Raw genomic sequence first — 18,527 nt, forward strand, 5'->3', positions numbered from 1 at the left:
CAGTAGCTTAACAAGACGGTTTTAATGCTTCTTGGAAGAGACTTTGAGGTCGCAGTGGAATAAAAAGACAATATCAATGCCCCTGGGAAAAGTGGTGTTGGTCGCAGTAGCTTAACAAGACGGTTTTAATGCCCCTTGGAAGAGATGTGGAGGTCGCAGTAGCTTAAAAAGACAGTTTTAATGCCCTTTGGAAGAGATGTGGAGGTTGCAGTACCTTAGCAAGATGTTTTTAATGCCCCTGGGAAAAGTGGTGGAAGTCGCAGTAGCTTAACAAGACTGTTTTAATGCCCCTTGGAAGAGATGTGGAGGTTGCAGTACCTTAACAAGATGGTTTTAATGCCCCTTGGAAGAGACGTGGAGGTCGCAGTAGCTTAACAAGATGCTTTTAATGCCCCTGAGAAAAGTGGTGGAGGTCGCAGTAGCTTAACAAGACGGTTTTAATGCCCCTTGGAAGAGACGTGGAGGTCGCAGTGGAATAAAAAGACAATATCAATGCCCCTGGGAAAAGTGGTGGAGGTTGCAGTAGATTCACAACACGGTTTTAATGCCCCTTGGAAGAATGGTGGAGTTCGCAGTGGAATAAAAAGCCAATAGCAATGCCCCTTAAAAAGTGGTGGATGTCGCAGTAGCTTAACAAGACGGTTTTAAAGCCCCTTGGGAGAGACGTTGAGGTCGCAGTAGCTTATCAAGAATGTTTTTATGCCCCTGGAAAAAGTGGTGGAGGTCGCAGTAGCATAACAAGACAATTTTAATGCCCCTTGGAAGAGACGTGGAGGTCGCAGTAGCTTAGCGAGACGGTTTTAATGCCCCTTGGAAGAGATGTGGAGGTTACAGTAGCTTAACAAGACGGTTTTAATGCCCCTTGGAACAGACGTGGAGGTCGCAGTAGCTTATCAAGACGGTTTTAATGCTTCTTGGAAGAGACTTGGAGGTCGCAGTGGAATAAAAAGACAATAACAATGCCCCTGGGAAAAGTGATGTTGGTCGCAGTAGCTTAGTCTTTGCCTATGCCTTCCAAGCTAAAGCTGCCAAAAATTAGGACGGAGGAACTTGCAATGCTGGCAACACAGACCACGGTCACCCTGGTGGTATAGTGGTGGTGGAGGCTGAGGATAAGGAGAAGAGCAAAATACAGCCGAAATGAGGAAGTGTATACCCATGTGTGGGTGTGAAGCGGTGCATGGGAATACACCTCCCGAAATAACAGAGTGGATTTGACTTTATGTTACTCTGCTGTCATTTGGTGGTGATGAGAAGTCTGGCCCAATCCAGCCCTTTTTCATTTTGATAAGGGTCAGCTTGTCAGCATTGTCAGTTGACAGGCGAGTGCGCTTATCAGTTATAATTCCCCCAGCGGCACTAAAAACACTCTCCGATAACACGCTAGTTTCAGGGCAGGCCAGGACCTACAAGGCGTACAGAACGAGTTCATTCCAAGTGTGCAGCTTGGATACCCAATAATTAAAAGGCACAGAGGAATCACAGAGGACTCTGGTACGGTCAGCAAGGTACTCCCTCACCATCTTTTGAAACTTTCCACTCCTTGTGAGAGTACCCCGTGCCTCAGGGCCTGTAAGCTGGGCGGGTCTCAGAAAACTGTCCCAGAATGTTGACAGTGTTCCCCTGCCTCTGCTGGATTGGAGTTGCATCTCTCTCCCCTGTATGTCTTGGTTGGTCAACGAACTGTGACCTCTGCCGGTAGCGTGTTCAGATGGGAATTTTTTTAACAGTTCTGCAGCAAGGACCTTCTGGTACTGCCCCATTTTTGTAGACCTCTCCACCTCAGGAATAAGAGAGTGAAAGTTCTCCTTGTAGCGGGCGTCTAAAAGTGTCACCAACCAGTAATGACTGTCACCCAACATTTTGACAACGCGAGGGTTACGGCTAAGGCAGCGTAACATAAAGTCAGCCATGCGTGCCAGACTGGTAATGGGCAAGATGACGACTGACCATGCTCTCCTCCTCCTCCTCCTCCCCCCTGTCCTCAGGCCACCCACGCTGAACCGACTGTATGACAGTTGTACAGGTACTACAGTCTACAGTGCATGATACCAGCTCCTGTTCTTCCTCCTCCTCCTCTCCCTCATTGTCCCCCAATGCACGTTGGGATGAGATGAGGCTGGGCTGTGTGTAATCGCCCATTACAGGTTCTTGATCCATCTCATCATACTCTGGCTGCAATGCCTCCTCTTTAATTCTCTGATGAGAGCGTTGCAAAAGACAGACAAGTGGGATGCTGACGATAATTATGGCGTCATTGCCACACACCATCTTGGTGGACTCCTCAAAGTTTGTCAGGATGGTACATATGTCAGACATCCAGGTCCACTCCTGAGGTCTTATGTGTGGAGTCTGACCTGAATATCGACGGTCTTGTTGCAGCTGGTACTCCACAACTGCTCTCTTCTGCTCACAAATCCTTTGCAATATGTGGAGAGTAGAGTTCCAACGTGTGGGGACATCACACACCAGTCGGTGTGCCGGAAGCTGCAAACGCTGCTGCAACACAGCAAGGGTGGCAGAAACTGTAGTCGACTTGCGAAAATAAGCTGACATGAGGCGTACTTTGATGAGCATATCTGGCAACTCGGAGTACGATTTAAGAAACCACTGAACCACTAGGTTAAGCACATGAGCCAGGCATGGTACGTGTGTGATCTCGCCTCCCCTCAGAGTCACCACCAGGTTACGGCCATTGTCACACACGACCATGCCTGGATGTAGGTTCAGCGGTCTCAGCCACAGATCTGCCTGCTCTTTCACAGCTATCCACAACCCACACAGCAGTGTGAAGTTTATCACCTAAGCTTAAGAGTTTCAGCACAGCCTGTTGCCGCTTGGCTGAAGCAGTACTGCAGTGCTTCCAGCTTGTAACTGATGTGGTGATATCTGAGATGGAGGCTTAACATGAGGAGGAGGAGGAGGATGCGCAGGAGCTGTACACTGTGGGGGCCACTCTGACTGACATAGGGCCCGCAATCCTCGGTGCGGGGAGGATGTGTTCCGTCCCAAGGTCCGACTGGGTCCCGGCTTCCACTATGTTTACCCAGTGTGCCGTCAGGGAGATGTACCATCCCTGGTCACAAGCACTTGTCGACGTGTCCGTTGTCAGGTGGACTCTCCCAGTGACTGCGTTGTTGAGGGCATGGCAGATGTTTTGGGACACGTGCTTGTGTAGTGCGGGGATGGCACACCGGGCAAAATAGTGTCGGCTGGGGACCGAGTATCGAGGGACAGCTGACCGCCATAAGGTTGCGGAAGGATTCCGTCTCCACCAGCCTAAAAGGCAGCATTTCCAACGCAAGCAGTCGTGAAATGTGCGAATTTAGGACTGTGGCCTGTGGGTCGTTGGCTGCGAATTTGCGCTTTCGCTCAAAACTCTGGGATATGGACAACTGAACGCTGCGGTGGGATGTGGATGTGGACGTTGATGCTGTGTCTAGAGAAACTGCCATAACAAGTGAAGACTGTGAGGAGGGGGCATCTTTGCATGCAGTATGGACAGGGGATTGCCTTGCATGCACAACAGGGGGTTCTATTACACGCACAACAGCGGAAGAAGCAGTGGTGACACCCGCTGACACTGGTCGTGGACCCTGTGGTTCGCCCCATAAAGTCGAGTGCTTTGCTGCCATGTGCCTGATCATGCTGATGGTTGTCAGGCTGGTAGTTTTGTCACCCCTGCTGATGCTGGCATGGCAGGTGGTACAAATGGCCTTTTTGAGGTTATCAGCAGAGTCTTTAAAAAAATTCCAGACTCTGGAAGACCTACCGGTTGTACTGGCAGCGTCCCTCGTGTTGGTGTTATGGGGAACTGTTGCCCGCCTTCTGTCTGCGGCCACCACATTTCTTCTTCCTGCCTCTTGGAGTAATCTGCCTCCCTCCCCCTGTGTGCTGCTGGCCTCGCTCTGCGTGTCCTCCTGCCACGTTGGGTCAGTTACTAGATCATCCACCACCTCCTCCTCTTCCACTTGCGCACCACGATGCTCCTCCTCACTTTGTGGCAATTGTGTTTCGTCATTGTCCACCTCTTGTGACAAATTGCCAGTGTCGACTTCCTGTGGCTACATGGGATCTCCTCTTCCACCACTTCAAGCGGAGCAGGCGAGGGGCACAAATCTGGAAATGGACCAGTGAACAGCTCTTCAGAGTGTCCAAGTGTGGGATCAGTTGCTGTCTGACGACACTCGGCATGGTGGGAGGAAGGAGCATCAGGGTGAGGAGGAGTATGCGGTCGAGGCTCACGGCTACTAAAACTTGACCGTGTGGAAGACAGACTGGAGGTGGTGGTGCCCAGGTAACTGGAAGTATTATCTGCTATCCAATTAATAACCTATTCACACTGATCAGTTCGCAATATTGGTGTTGTAGTGTGCTTCCCTAGTAATTAGGTCAAGAAGTGGGAGCGAGAAGATGTGGCTGTTGGTTGTGGCACATTTTCACCTTGGCCACGGCCCCGTCCTCTACCCGCACCATCACCAGAATGTCCAGTTCCACGTGCCTTGCCACGCGCCTTGCCCATTGTAAATGAAGTAAAATAGCTTACACTCGCACTATCAATGGAAAAAGGGGAATAAAAAGGATATTAGAACAGTGGAAGAGGAATACCACAGTTCTATTCCTCTGGCCTACACCAGACTCTTTTAAACAGATATATTGGTGTCTGACCAGTTAGGGAGACACTATTACAGGTTTTTTTTTGGGCAAAAAATGTCAAAAGCAGGATAATACAGAGATTTGATCCGTGGAACTGCAAAACCACAGTTCTATTTTTCTGGCCTACACCAGACTCTTTTAAATACATATATTAGTGTCTGACCAGTCAGGGAGACACTATTACAGTTTTTTTTACGGCAAAAAATGCCAAAAGCAGGATAATACAGAGATTTGACCCGTGGAGCTGCAAAACCACAGTTATAGTTATGTGGCCTACACCAGACTCTTTTAAACAGATATATTGGTGTCTGACCAGTCAGGGAGACACTATTACAGTTTTTTTTTACGGCAAAAAATGCCAAAAACAGGATAATACAGACATTTGACCCGTGGAACTGCAAAAGCACAGTTCTATTTTTCTGGCCAACACCAGACTCTTTTAAACAGATATATTGGTGTCTGACCAGTCAGGGAGACACTATTACAGTTTTTTTTTATGGCAAAAAATGCCAAAAACAGGATAATACAGACATTTGACCCGTGGAACTGCAAAAGCACAGTTCTATTTTTCTGGCCAACACCAGACTCTTTTAAACAGGAATATTGGTGTCTGACCAGTCCGTTGTCAGGTGGACTCTCCCAGTGACTGCGTTGTTGAGGGCATGGCAGATGTTTTGGGACACGTGCTTGTGTAGTGCGGGGATGGCACACCGGGCAAAATAGTGTCGGCTGGGGACCGAGTATCGAGGGACAGCTGACCGCCATAAGGTTGCGGAAGGATTCCGTCTCCACCAGCCTAAAAGGCAGCATTTCCAACGCAAGCAGTCGTGAAATGTGCGAATTTAGGACTGTGGCCTGTGGGTCGTTGGCTGCGAATTTGCGCTTTCGCTCAAAACTCTGGGATATGGACAACTGAACGCTGCGGTGGGACGTGGATGTGGACGTTGATGCTGTGTCTAGAGAAACTGCCATAACAAGTGAAGACTGTGAGGAGGGGGCATCTTTGCATGCAGTATGGACAGGGGATTGCCTTGCATGCACAACAGGGGGTTCTATTACACGCACAACAGCGGAAGAAGCAGTGGTGACACCCGCTGACACTGGTCGTGGACCCTGTGGTTCGCCCCATAAAGTCGAGTGCTTTGCTGCCATGTGCCTGATCATGCTGATGGTTGTCAGGCTGGTAGTTTTGTCACCCCTGCTGATGCTGGCATGGCAGGTGGTACAAATGGCCTTTTTGAGGTTATCAGCAGAGTCTTTAAAAAAATTCCAGACTCTGGAAGACCTACCGGTTGTACTGGCAGCGTCCCTCGTGTTGGTGTTATGGGGAACTGTTGCCCGCCTTCTGTCTGCGGCCACCACATTTCTTCTTCCTGCCTCTTGGGGTAATCTGCCTCCCTCCCCCTGTGTGCTGCTGGCCTCGCTCTGCGTGTCCTCCTGCCACGTTGGGTCAGTTACTAGATCATCCACCACCTCCTCCTCTTCCACTTGCGCACCACGATGCTCCTCCTCACTTTGTGGCAATTGTGTTTCGTCATTGTCCACCTCTTGTGACAAATTGCCAGTGTCGACTTCCTGTGGCTACATGGGATCTCCTCTTCCACCACTTCAAGCGGAGCAGGCGAGGGGCACAAATCTGGAAATGGACCAGTGAACAGCTCTTCAGAGTGTCCAAGTGTGGGATCAGTTGCTGTCTGACGACACTCGGCATGGTGGGAGGAAGGAGCATCAGGGTGAGGAGGAGTATGCGGTCGAGACTCACGGCTACTAAAACTTGACCGTGTGGAAGACAGACTGGAGGTGGTGGTGCCCAGGTAACTGGAAGTATTATCTGCTATCCAATTAATAACCTATTCACACTGATCAGTTCGCAATATTGGTGTTGTAGTGTGCTTCCCTAGTAATTAGGTCAAGAAGTGGGAGCGAGAAGATGTGGCTGTTGGTTGTGGCACATTTTCACCTTGGCCACGGCCCCGTCCTCTACCCGCACCATCACCAGAATGTCCAGTTCCACGTGCCTTGCCACGCGCCTTGCCCATTGTAAATGAAGTAAAATAGCTTACACTCGCACTATCAATGGAAAAAGGGGAATAAAAAGGATATTAGAACAGTGGAAGAGGAATACCACAGTTCTATTCCTCTGGCCTACACCAGACTCTTTTAAACAGATATATTGGTGTCTGACCAGTTAGGGAGACACTATTACAGGTTTTTTTTTGGGCAAAAAATGTCAAAAGCAGGATAATACAGAGATTTGATCCGTGGAACTGCAAAACCACAGTTCTATTTTTCTGGCCTACACCAGACTCTTTTAAATAGATATATTAGTGTCTGACCAGTCAGGGAGACACTATTACAGTTTTTTTTACGGCAAAAAATGCCAAAAGCAGGATAATACAGAGATTTGACCCATGGAGCTGCAAAACCACAGTTATAGTTATGTGGCCTACACCAGACTCTTTTAAACAGATATATTGGTGTCTGACCAGTCAGGGAGACACTATTACAGTTTTTTTTTACGGCAAAAAATGCCAAAAACAGGATAATACAGACATTTGACCCGTGGAACTGCAAAAGCACAGTTCTATTTTTCTGGCCAACACCAGACTCTTTTAAACAGATATATTGGTGTCTGACCAGTCAGGGAGACACTATTACAGTTTTTTTTTACGGCAAAAAATGCCAAAAACAGGATAATACAGACATTTGACCCGTGGAACTGCAAAAGCACAGTTCTATTTTTCTGGCCAACACCAGACTCTTTTAAACAGGAATATTGGTGTCTGACCAGTCAGGGAGATACTATTACAGCTTTTTTTACGGCAAAAAATGCCAAAAACAGGATAATACAGAGATTTGACCCGTGGAATTCAAAACCACAGTTATAGTTATGTGGCCTACACCAGAATCTTTTAAACAGATATATTGGTGTCTGACCAGTCAGTGAGACACTATTACAGCTTTTTTTACGGCAAAAAATGCCAAAAGCAGGATAATACAGAGATTTGACCCGTGGAACTGCAAAACCACAGTTATAGTTATGTGGCCTACACCAGACTCTTTTAAACAGATATATTGGTGTCTGACCAGTCAGTGAGACACTATTACAGCTTTTTTTTTTGGCAAAAAATGCCAAAAGCAGGATAATACAGAGATTTGACCCATGGAACTGCAAAACCACAGTTCTATTTCTCTGGCCTACACCAGACTCTTTTAAACAGATATATTGGTGTCTGAACAGTCACAGACACACTCAATTTATTTTTTTTGGGGGGGGGGAATACCAAAAGGTTAATAAGACTCGTATTTGTACAGTCTGACTGAGGGGAAAAAAAAATACAGGATTTAGATGAAAAAAAAAATGGATTTTTCCTGGCCCCTGAGACCGGGGGATAAGTCTAGCAATTTGACCAACAGGAGCACACAGGACTGTAATGCAGCGTTTTCTGGTATAACCACTGCATCTCCTATACAGCCTGCCTGCCTGATATCTGGGATGGATATTAGTCCTGAGAAGGACTGTTTGTTTGATTTGGCAGGCTTTAGAGACCCTACACTACCTATTTCGCACTATATATCTCTCCCTAACTCAGCAGCACCCTCTTTACACTGTCTGATCCAGAGAGACTGTGTCCAAGATGGCGGCGCCCGGTTTTAAATACTCGAGGTGACGCTGTGCGGCCAGCCAATCACTGTAATGCCCACTAACAACATGGCTGCGGCATTACAGTGACTGGCTGGCAATCCCTGCATGTTCATTGGCTCTGTAAAGAGCGCCAAATGTGCAGGGCTGAGACCCGAGCTCCCGCCCGAGTAACCCGGAAATGCTCGGTGCTCGACGAACATCCCGACCAGTGAGATGCTCGGGCGAGTAACAAGCAGTGTCGAGCAAGCTCGCTCAACACTAATGGATACACCTAAATTAAATGGGAATGGTTGGTGATATCAACTTCCTGTTTGTGGCACAATAGTATATGGAAGGGGGAAAACTTTTCGAGATGGGTGGTGACCATGGTGGCCATTTTGAAGTTGGCCATTTTGGATCCAACTTTGTTTTTTTTCAATGGGAAGAGGGTCATGTGACACATCAAACTTACTGAGAATTTCATAAGAAAAACAATGGTGTGCTTGGTTTTAACGTAACTTTATTCTTTCATGAGTTTTTTACAAGTTTATGACGACTTATAAAATGTGTTCAAAGTGCTGCCCATTGTGTAGGATTGTCAATGCAACCCTCTTCTCCCACTCTTGACACACTGATAGCTACACCGCTGAAGAAATGCTAGCACAGGCTTCCAGTATCCGTTGTTTCAGATGCTGCACATCTTGTTTCTTCACAGCATAGACAATTGCTTTCAGATGACCCCAAAGATAAAAGTCTGAGGGGTTCAGATCAGGAGACCTTGGTGGCCATTCAACTGGCCCGCGATGACCAATCCACTTTCCAGGAAACTGTTCATGTAGGAATGCTCGGACCTAATACCCATAATGTGGTGGTGCACCATCTTGTTGGAAAATCTCAGGGAACGTGCTATCTTCAGTGCATAAAGAGGGCAACACATCATCATGTAGCAATTTCAGATATCCAGTGGCATTGAGGTTTCCATTGATGAAGAATGGCCCCACTATCTCTATACCCCATATACCACACCATACCATCAAATATTCCAACTGAATAATGCTTCTCTCCCCCGACATTGTTGATTAGGAAAGATTTTGGAGGAACAAATCCACATTAGGTGATCGTACGGTCTCGCTGAAATCAGTGGGTTTGGCTGACTTTCAGCTGATGTGTATTGGGGCCTTATGGTCCTTTTCAAAATTTATCTGCACCATGTTATATATGTTGCAACTCAGTCCTGTTTAAAGATACTTGTCGACACTGTCATTCTGGCCAAACCACATTACATAAAGCACTATTGCAGAAAGCTCTAGCTAATAATCCTCTTTTCTGGCCCTGCAGGTATTTTCTCAGCTTTAGTTGGTAAAATGTATCAGTGTTTATAATATAGTGGGTAAGGAAAGTATTCAGACTCCTTTAAATTTTTCACTCTTTGTTTCATTGCAGCCATTTGGTAAATTCTAAAAAGTTAATTTTTCTCATTAATGTACACTCTGCACCTCATATTGACTAAAAAAAACAGAAATGTATAAATTTGTGCAAATTTATTAAAAAAGAAAAATTGAAATATCACATGGTCAAAAGTATTCAGACCCTTTGCTCAGACACTCATTTTTAAGTCACATGCTGTCCATTTCCTTGTGATCCTCCTTGAGATGGTTCTACTCCTTCATGGAGTCCAGCTGTGTTTAATTAAACTGATAGGACTTGATTTGGAAAGGCACACACCTGTCTATATAAGACCTCACAGCTCACAGTGCATGTCAGACCAAATGAGAATCATGAGCTCAAAGGAACTGTCCAAGGAGCTCAGAGACAGAATTGTGGCAAGGCACAGATCTGGCCAATGTTACAAAAGAATTTCTGAAGCACTCAATGTTCTTAAGAGCACAGTGGCCTCCATAATCCTTAAATGGAAGAAGTTTGGGACCACCAAAAGTCTTCCTAGACCTGGCCGTCCAGCCAAACTGAGCAATTGTGGGAGAAGAGCCTTTGTGAGAGAGGTAAAGAAGAACCCCAAGATCACTGTGGCTGAGCTCCAGAGATGCAGTAGGGAGATGGGAGAAAGTTCCACAAAGCCAACTATCACTGCAGCCCTTCACCAGACGGGCCTTTATGGCAGAGTGGCCCGACGGAAACTTCTCCTCAGGGCAAGACATATGAAAGCCCTCATGGAGTTTTCTCAAAAACACATGAAGGACTCCCAGACAATGAGAAATAAGATTCTCTGGTCTGATGAGACAAAGATAGAACTTTTTGGTGATAATTCTAAGTGGTACCAGGCACTGCACATTACCTGTCCAATACAATTCCAACAGTGAAACATGGTGGTGGCAGCATCATGCTATGGGGGTGTTTTTTAGCTGCAGGGACAGGACTACTGGTTGCAATTGAAGGAAACATGAATGCGACCAAGTACAGAGATATCCTGGATGAAAACCTCTTCCAGAGTACTCTAGACCTCAGACTTGGCCGAAGGTTCACCTTCCAACAAGACAATGACCCTAAGTACACAGCTAAAATAACAAAGGAGTGGCTTCAGAACAACTCTGTGACCATTCTTGACTGGCCCTGCCAGAGCCCTGACCTAAACCCAATTGAGCATCTCTGGAGAGACCGGAAAATGGCTGCCCACCAACGTTCACCATCCAACCTGACGGAACTGGAGGGGATCTGCAAGGAAGAATGGCAAAGGTGTGAAAAATGTGTTGCATCATTCCCAAGCAGACTCATGGCTGTACTAGCTCAAAAGGGTGCTTCTACTCAATACTGAGCAAAGGGTCTGAATACTTATGACCATGTGATATTTCAGTTTTTCTTCTTTAATAAATTTGCAAAAACTTCTATATTTCTGTTTTTTTCTGTCAAGATGGGGTGCAGAGTGTACTTTAATGAGAAAAAATGAACTTTTTAGAATTTACCAAATGGCTGCAATGAAACAAAGAGTGAAAAATTTAAAGGGGTCTAAATACTTTCCGCACCCACTGTATATATATATATAGCCATTTATGTGCAGATAATGGTCCAGCCTCATGACAAAACCTTCATCAATTGGGGCTGAGAGATGGCATAGTGAGTGGTCTCCTTCCCAAGATGTCCTCTGTAAAGCAGAACAGAAATCCATTTTCTTTGCAATAACTGGGATATTAAGGGACACGAGGGATAGTCTAGTACTTCTTCTTTTTCTTATTATTTTTACATTTGATCATTTCTTTCCAGACATAGATGAATGCCTGGTGAATAGATTGCTGTGTGATAATGGTCTTTGCCGAAACACTCCAGGAAGTTTCACCTGCTCATGTCCTAAGGGATACTTATTCAGGACTGATACTGATACCTGCGAAGGTAAATATATTTTTAGGAGACATATTAATGAAGAAGTAACCTCTGTAGATTATTATTTTTATGATCTTTAGGTACAGAAGAATTTTCATAACATTTATAAATGTTCTATATCAGATTTTCTCCTTATATCCATATCATGTGCTTATGCAAATTTTAAACCTTTACATTTTATAAAATGTGCTGTTATCATGCATTTCCCCAACTGGCATTTATTGTAAATATGCACATGTATTTCTTGTTCACTATTGTCATTGGTTCAAGTACATTCCTTAAAGATTGTTCAGGAATATAAAAAATAAGTTACTTTTATTTCTGTAACAGTGCCACTCTTGCGTCATAGACTGTGTCTGGTATTGCAGTCTAACCCAGTTTACACTGTGTTCCAAATTATTATGCAAATAATATTTTCTCAGATTTTCCCAAATTACCTATATGAATTGCAGTCATTGTAATTTTCCAGTCAAATAACTATTAGAGTACAATTGAAATGTTTTTGTACAAACTGCCTATGATAACTGTATATTTTTACAAAAATAAATCACTCAAACTGCACTCAAAATGCATGTTCCAAATTATTATGCACAGCAGAGTTTTCAACCTTTTCATTTTAATAAAGAACAAAAAAATGGTCATTTTTGAAATTATAAGCATTAGCAGGTTATTACAAACTGAAATCAAACAGTTTTCAACTCAAAACTTTATTCTAGCTGATGTAACATTTGCACATAGGACCCCTTGTTCGAAAGGAGCTTCAAAACTCTCTCGTCCATTGAATTTGTCAGGTTTTGGATGGTTTCTGCTTTAATTGTTTTGCATGAGGACAGAATACCCTCCCAGAGCTGTTGCTTAGATGTGAACTGCCTCCCGCCATCATAGACACTCCTTTTGATGATGCTCCATAGGTTCTCAATGGGGTTGAGGTCAGGGGAGCATAGGGGCCGCACCATAAGTTTGTCCCCTTTTATGCCCACAGCAGCCAGAGATGCAGATGTGTTATGTGCAGCATGAGACTGGGCATTATCATGCATGAAATGATCTCGATGGTCCAGATGGATGGAGTGGGAAAGGCTGGTTGATGGACACCCCATGCAAACACGGCTACGGCGCTAACAAGGAGGAGGTGGAGTAATGTTTTGGGCTGGAATCATGGAGAAAGAGATTGTCGGCCCTTTTAGGATCCCTGAAGGGGTAAAGATGAACTCCATAATGTATGTTGAGTTTCTCAAACAGCACTTCCTGCCATGGTTCAAGAAGAAGAACCGTGCATTCCGCAGCAAGATCACTTTCATGCATGATAATGCCCCGTCTCATGCTGCACATAACACATCTGCATCTCTGGCTGCTGTGGGCATAAAAGGGGACAAACTTATGGTGTGGCCCCCATGCTCCCCTGACCTCAACCCCATTGAGAATCTCTGGAGCATCATTAAAAGGAGTGTCTATGATGGCGGGAGGCAGTTCACATCTAAGCAACAGCTCTGGGAGGGTATTCTGTCCTCATGCAAAACAATTGAAGCAGAAACCATCCAAAACCTGACAAATTCAATGAATGAGAGAGTTCAGAAGCTCCTTTCGAACAAGGGGTCCTATGTGCAAATGTTACATCACCTACAATAAAGTTTTTGGTTGAAAACTGTTTTATTTGCTTATAATTTCAAAAATGACCATTTTTTTGTTCTTTATTAAAATGAAAAGGTTGAAAACTCTGCTGTGCATAATAATTTGGAACATGCATTTTGAGTGCAGTTTGAGTGTTTTATTTTTGTAAAAATATACTGTTATTATAGGCAGTTTGTACAAAAACCTTTCAATTGTACTCTAATAGTTATTTGACTGGAAAAATACAATGACTGCAATTCATATAGGTAATTTGGGAAATCTGAGAAAATATTATTTGCATAATAATTTGGAACACAGTGTATTTGAGTCTCAATGAGTTACAATTTGATGAGGATGACTTGCAAGTCCATGGACCAAAATCATGCTGTTTCTGAATATTTCTTCTAATCCTGGAATATTCCTTTAATTTAAAAGGTTTACAAATAAGTCAAAGTCAGTGAGGAATATAAGATTACATACACTGTGGGGAAAAACAGATGAAGAGTTCATTAATCTCATATTACACTGATACTTAGTAGTAGAGAATCATTGTTTACCTCTGACTTCCATTAGTGTGTTTGAGAAAACACTATGCAGCGGGCAATATGATCACAGATTGATTTTACTATTCTGAGTCAAAATTTAAAGGAACACTTCAGTAATGACTGAAACAATGTCGAGATAAATTAAAGGGGTTGTCCGGTCTTAAACTACAAGTCTGCACTCACTCTATGCCAATTCAGACTTGTGGAACTTCATGTCGAGCACAGTGCGCATTGTTACAATTATCCGGTGTCGGCACCGGGAGTGGTGTTCATGTGACCATGCATACTCCCGGCCACATTCTGACTAGATGGGCACGGCCTCACTCAAGGCTAGTGTATTGAACGAGGCCAGAAAGAATCTAGTCGGAATGTGGCCTAGAGTATGCATATCACATACTTGGGGTCACATGACCACCGTTCTCGGCACCGGCGTCAGAGAATCCTCACAGCGCGCCACAATGTGCGCGATGTGAAAGATTCACAAGTCTGCAGTCACGTTGAGTGACTGTTGACTTATAGTTTAAGAATGAATCCCTTTAACTAAGCTTAATTAGGCCAAGAAAAAAAAGCCTTACATGGATTGCACCACATTAATAATCTGAGTTAGTCCTTCCAACTCACTCAATGGGACATGACTTAATGGGAAATGAGTGTGACTTGAAGGGAAAACGGCATGGCTACAGATACAATACCATGAATGGGGTATCACATTACTTGCAGATTCAAAGAACAATAAAGTGAGAATGCCTCTCTATTTTGTGCAGAAAAGCCAAAGGGGTTAATGTGGGCATTCCAGATACACGATGCCAGTCCATCTTTAGTCCCATGCTTTTGTTCTTGGGTAGTAAGAACCTGTGCAGTATTCCACTCCTTAGGGTAAAGCCTTTTTAAGAAACAAAAGGGTGGAGAATTGCCCATATATATTCATAAATAGTCATACATAGAAATTAACATTTAAACAAATCTCAAACCTTTCTGGCCATTGTGGAAAAACAGTATCATAAAGGAGAGGCCCAGTTTTATCTTTGCTGTGGGCCTCCTTTGTCCTGTGTATGGCACTGGACAGGTTTTTCTTTCAAGACAATGGAATTGCAGACCCAGTGGAAGAAAAAAGAACATGCATCTTTTGAATGTACAATTTGCTGCTCTATTGAATGTGAGATCTGAACAGGAAAAGTTCTCTAGGAGAATTAGTTAAGTTTATGGAAACCTATACATTGCTGCCAAAAGACTTTATGATATGTCAGTGAACGTCATTTCAGAATTAGCTCTTAACAAACTATTATTTTACTCAATTGTAGGACTTTTATGAAACATAAAACCAAGTATTTACATTTCTTTTTATTCATTCTTCAAGTCCTTTGTTTCTTACACAATCTTGGTCTAACCAAAAGTATTTTGTGCTTTTTCCAGACATAAATGAATGTGAAAACAATCCATGTGTTAATGGGGCATGTAGAAATATTCTCGGTTCATTTCACTGTGAGTGTTCTCCTGGAAGCAAGCTGGATTCCACTCATCTTATATGTATTGGTAGGTATCTATATTAAATGGATATTTTTGGAATTTCTATGCTATGCCAATTCTTAAGAAAATGTACAACATAAATATGAAAATGATAGTAGTAGTTATACTTCACTAAACCATATTATAAGTGTAATTAAAGCCAACCAGTCATCAGGATTTCATACCCCAAACTATGGGAATATATGTCAAGGGGCTGTAATTTTGCCTTTCTTGTAAAATCTGTTTTGTTGTTTTAGAGAAATCTAGAATTAGTTGACATTATATGCTAATGAGTTGCAAGGGCAATGGGTGGGGCACTGCACTTACAGCTCTCTTGTTTCTCTGGCTTTTTCTCCGCCTGCTGCCTGTTTCCTGTCTCTGACTGTTAGATCGTTGAAACTTGAGTGACCTGTCAATCAGAGATACAGTTATATGAAAAAGTTTGGGCACCCCTATTAATCTTAAGCTTAATGTTTTTTAAAAAATTGGTGTTTTTGCAACAGCTATTTCAGTTTGATATATGTAATAACTGTTGGACACAGTAATGTTGCTGCCTTGAAATGAGGTTTATTGTACTAACAGAAAATGTGCAACCTGCATTCAAACAAAATTTGACAGCTGCATAAGTATGGGCACCTCACCAGAAAAGTGACATTAATATTTAGTAGATCCTCCTTTTGCAAAAATAACAGCCTCTAGTCGCTTCCTGTAGCTTTTAATGATTTCCTGGATCCTGGATGAAGGTATTTTTGACCATTCCTCTTTACAAAACAATTCCAGTTCAGTTAAGTTTGATGGTCGCCGAGCATGGACTGCCCTCTTCAAATGATCCCACAGATGTTCAATGATATTCAGGTCTGGGGACTGGGATGGCCATTCCAGAACATTGTAATTGTTCCTCTGCATGAATGCCTGAGTAGATTTGGAGCGGTGTTTTGGATCATTGTCTTGCTGAAAGATCCATCCCCTACGTAACTTCAAATTTGTCACTGATTCTGGAACATTATTGTCAAGAATCTGCTGATACTGAGTGGAATCCATGAGTCCCTCAACTTTAACAAGTTTCCCGGTGCCGGCATTGGCCCAAAGCATGATGGAACCTCCACCAAATTTTACTGTGGGTAGCAAGTGTTTTTCTTGGAATGCTGTGTTTTTTTTGCCGTCATGCATAACGCCTTTTTGTATGACCAAACAACTGAATCTTGGTTTCATCAGTCCACAGGACCTTCTTCCAAAAAGAAATTGGCTTCTCCAAATGTGCTTTTGCATACCTCAGCCGAGTCTGTTTGTGGCGTGCTTGCAGAAATGGCTTCTTTCGCATCACTCTCCCATACAGCTTCTCCTTGTGCAAAGTGCGTTCTATAGTTGACCGATACACAGTGACTAGAGATGAGCGTTGTTCTACTCGAACTGTTCGCCAATCTCAAATTCGAGCTGTTTTGGGCGGTGTTCGAGCCGGTCGGCGAACACGAACAATTTGAGAAAAATTCGGCTGTTCGAGGTTATGTTCGATAACTGTTCGTGCACCAAAATCATAACTGGATTTTTTCTCAGTAATGATGAAAATTAATGTTAATACGCAGTTTGAGTGTACAGCGGGGCGGGGGGAGGGGCAGGGGATGGATCTCTGCAGGAACAATGAAGATCTCCATTTTTTTTTCTCTTTCCCGCATTTGCAGTGGGGAGGTGCAATCTGTCAGCCTATCAGCAGCGCACACACGGAGCGAAGTGCTTTTTTTCACACAAGCAAGGGCATGTGTGATTGGCAGTGTATGTCACATGTCCTTGCCCTATAAGACCAAGCCATTTTCCCCGTCGCCACCATTTTCTCACTGCTGCAGCTGCGTGTTAGACGGCACCGCTGTTGCTGTGTGCGCTATACCTTGTTAATTTCAAGCCAATTTTCGCACAAATATACAGATAGCTTGGGAGTAGGGAATAGTTGTGATTGCAGTCCTTTTAAGGACTAGGTTACAGCATTTCCTACGACTTTTATCAAGCAGGTCTGTGCTCTTAAATAGATAGATTGTGGGAGTAAAGACTAATTATAATTGGAGTCCTTTTCAGGACTAGGTTACATCAGTTCCTATCAGTTTTTGCCAGGCAGGTCTGTGCCAGTGCTGTGCAAGTTTTTTTCACAGCATTTGGCTGAATCTAGCAAAGCTAATCCTTTTTGGCCTATTGCAGAGTGTGTTAGTCAGTGGAGTAGCCTATCTGTGTTGCAAGATATACCACCTGTGTATAGAATACCAATTTTTTTACTGCACCTAGTGAAGTAAAATCTTTTGGGCATAGCATCATTCTATTAGTCCATCTATACTGACCTCCATCAGGTTGCAAATTAAAAATATTTTTTTTCTGCATCTAGCTCTGAAAAAATATTTGGGCTTCTAGCAGTGTGTGGGACTTGGTCTATTAGTCCATCTATACTGACCTCCATCAGGTTGCAAATTAAAAATAATTTTTTTCTTCATTTATCTCTGAAAAAATATTTGGGCTTCTAGCAGCGTGTGGGACTTGTTCTATTAGTCCATCTATACTGACCTCCATCAGGTTGCAAATTAAAAATAATTTTTTTCTGCATCTAGCTCTGAAAAAATATTTGGGCTTCTAGCAGTGTGTGGGACTTGGTCTATTAGTCCATCTATACTGACCTCCATCAGGTTGCAAATTAAAAATAATTTTTTTCTGCATCTAGCTCTGAAAAAATATTTGGGCTTCTAGCAGTGTGTGGGACTTGGTCTATTAGTCCATCTATACTGACCTCCATCAGGTTGCAAATTGAATAAAAAAATTTTCTGCATCTAGCTCTGAAAAAATATTTGGGCTTCTAGCGGTGTGTGGGACTTGGTCTATTAGTCCATCTATACTGACCTCCATCAGGTTGCAAATTAAAAATAATTTTTTTCTTCATTTAGCTCTGAAAAAATATTTGGGCTTCTAGCAGTGTGTGGGACTTGTTCTATTAGTCCTTCTATACTGACCTCCAGCAGGTTGCAAATTGAATATAATTTTTTTCTGCATCTAGCTCTGAAAAAATATTTGGGCTTCTAGCGGTGTGTGGGACTTGGTCTATTAGTCCATCTATACTGACCTCCATCAGGTTGCAAATTAAAAATAATTTTTTTCTGCATCTAGCTCTGAAAAATATTTGGGCTTCTAGCAGTGTGTGGGACTTGGTCTATTAGTCCATCTATACTGACCTCCATCAGGTTGCAAATTAAAAATAATTTTTTTCTTCATTTATCTCTGAA

General features: G+C 43.5%; 1 protein-coding gene across 1 annotated transcript in view; it reads left to right on the top strand.

Annotated features, from left to right (window-relative positions):
* Positions 1–18,527, top strand: part of FBN2 (fibrillin 2) — a 406,583-nt gene that overhangs the window by 213,689 nt on the left and 174,367 nt on the right. Inside the window, exons 19-20 of the mRNA XM_073676558.1 lie at positions 11,498–11,623; positions 15,181–15,300. Coding sequence (XP_073532659.1) covers positions 11,498–11,623; positions 15,181–15,300 — 246 coding nt within the window. The remainder of the gene's footprint in view (positions 1–11,497; positions 11,624–15,180; positions 15,301–18,527) is intronic.

This window comes from Phyllobates terribilis, unplaced genomic scaffold (assembly GCF_046119375.1).
Source record: "Phyllobates terribilis strain yellow unplaced genomic scaffold, ASM4611937v1 Scaffold_1__5_contigs__length_1240528914, whole genome shotgun sequence".
In the NCBI taxonomy this organism is placed as follows: Eukaryota; Metazoa; Chordata; class Amphibia; order Anura; family Dendrobatidae; genus Phyllobates; species Phyllobates terribilis.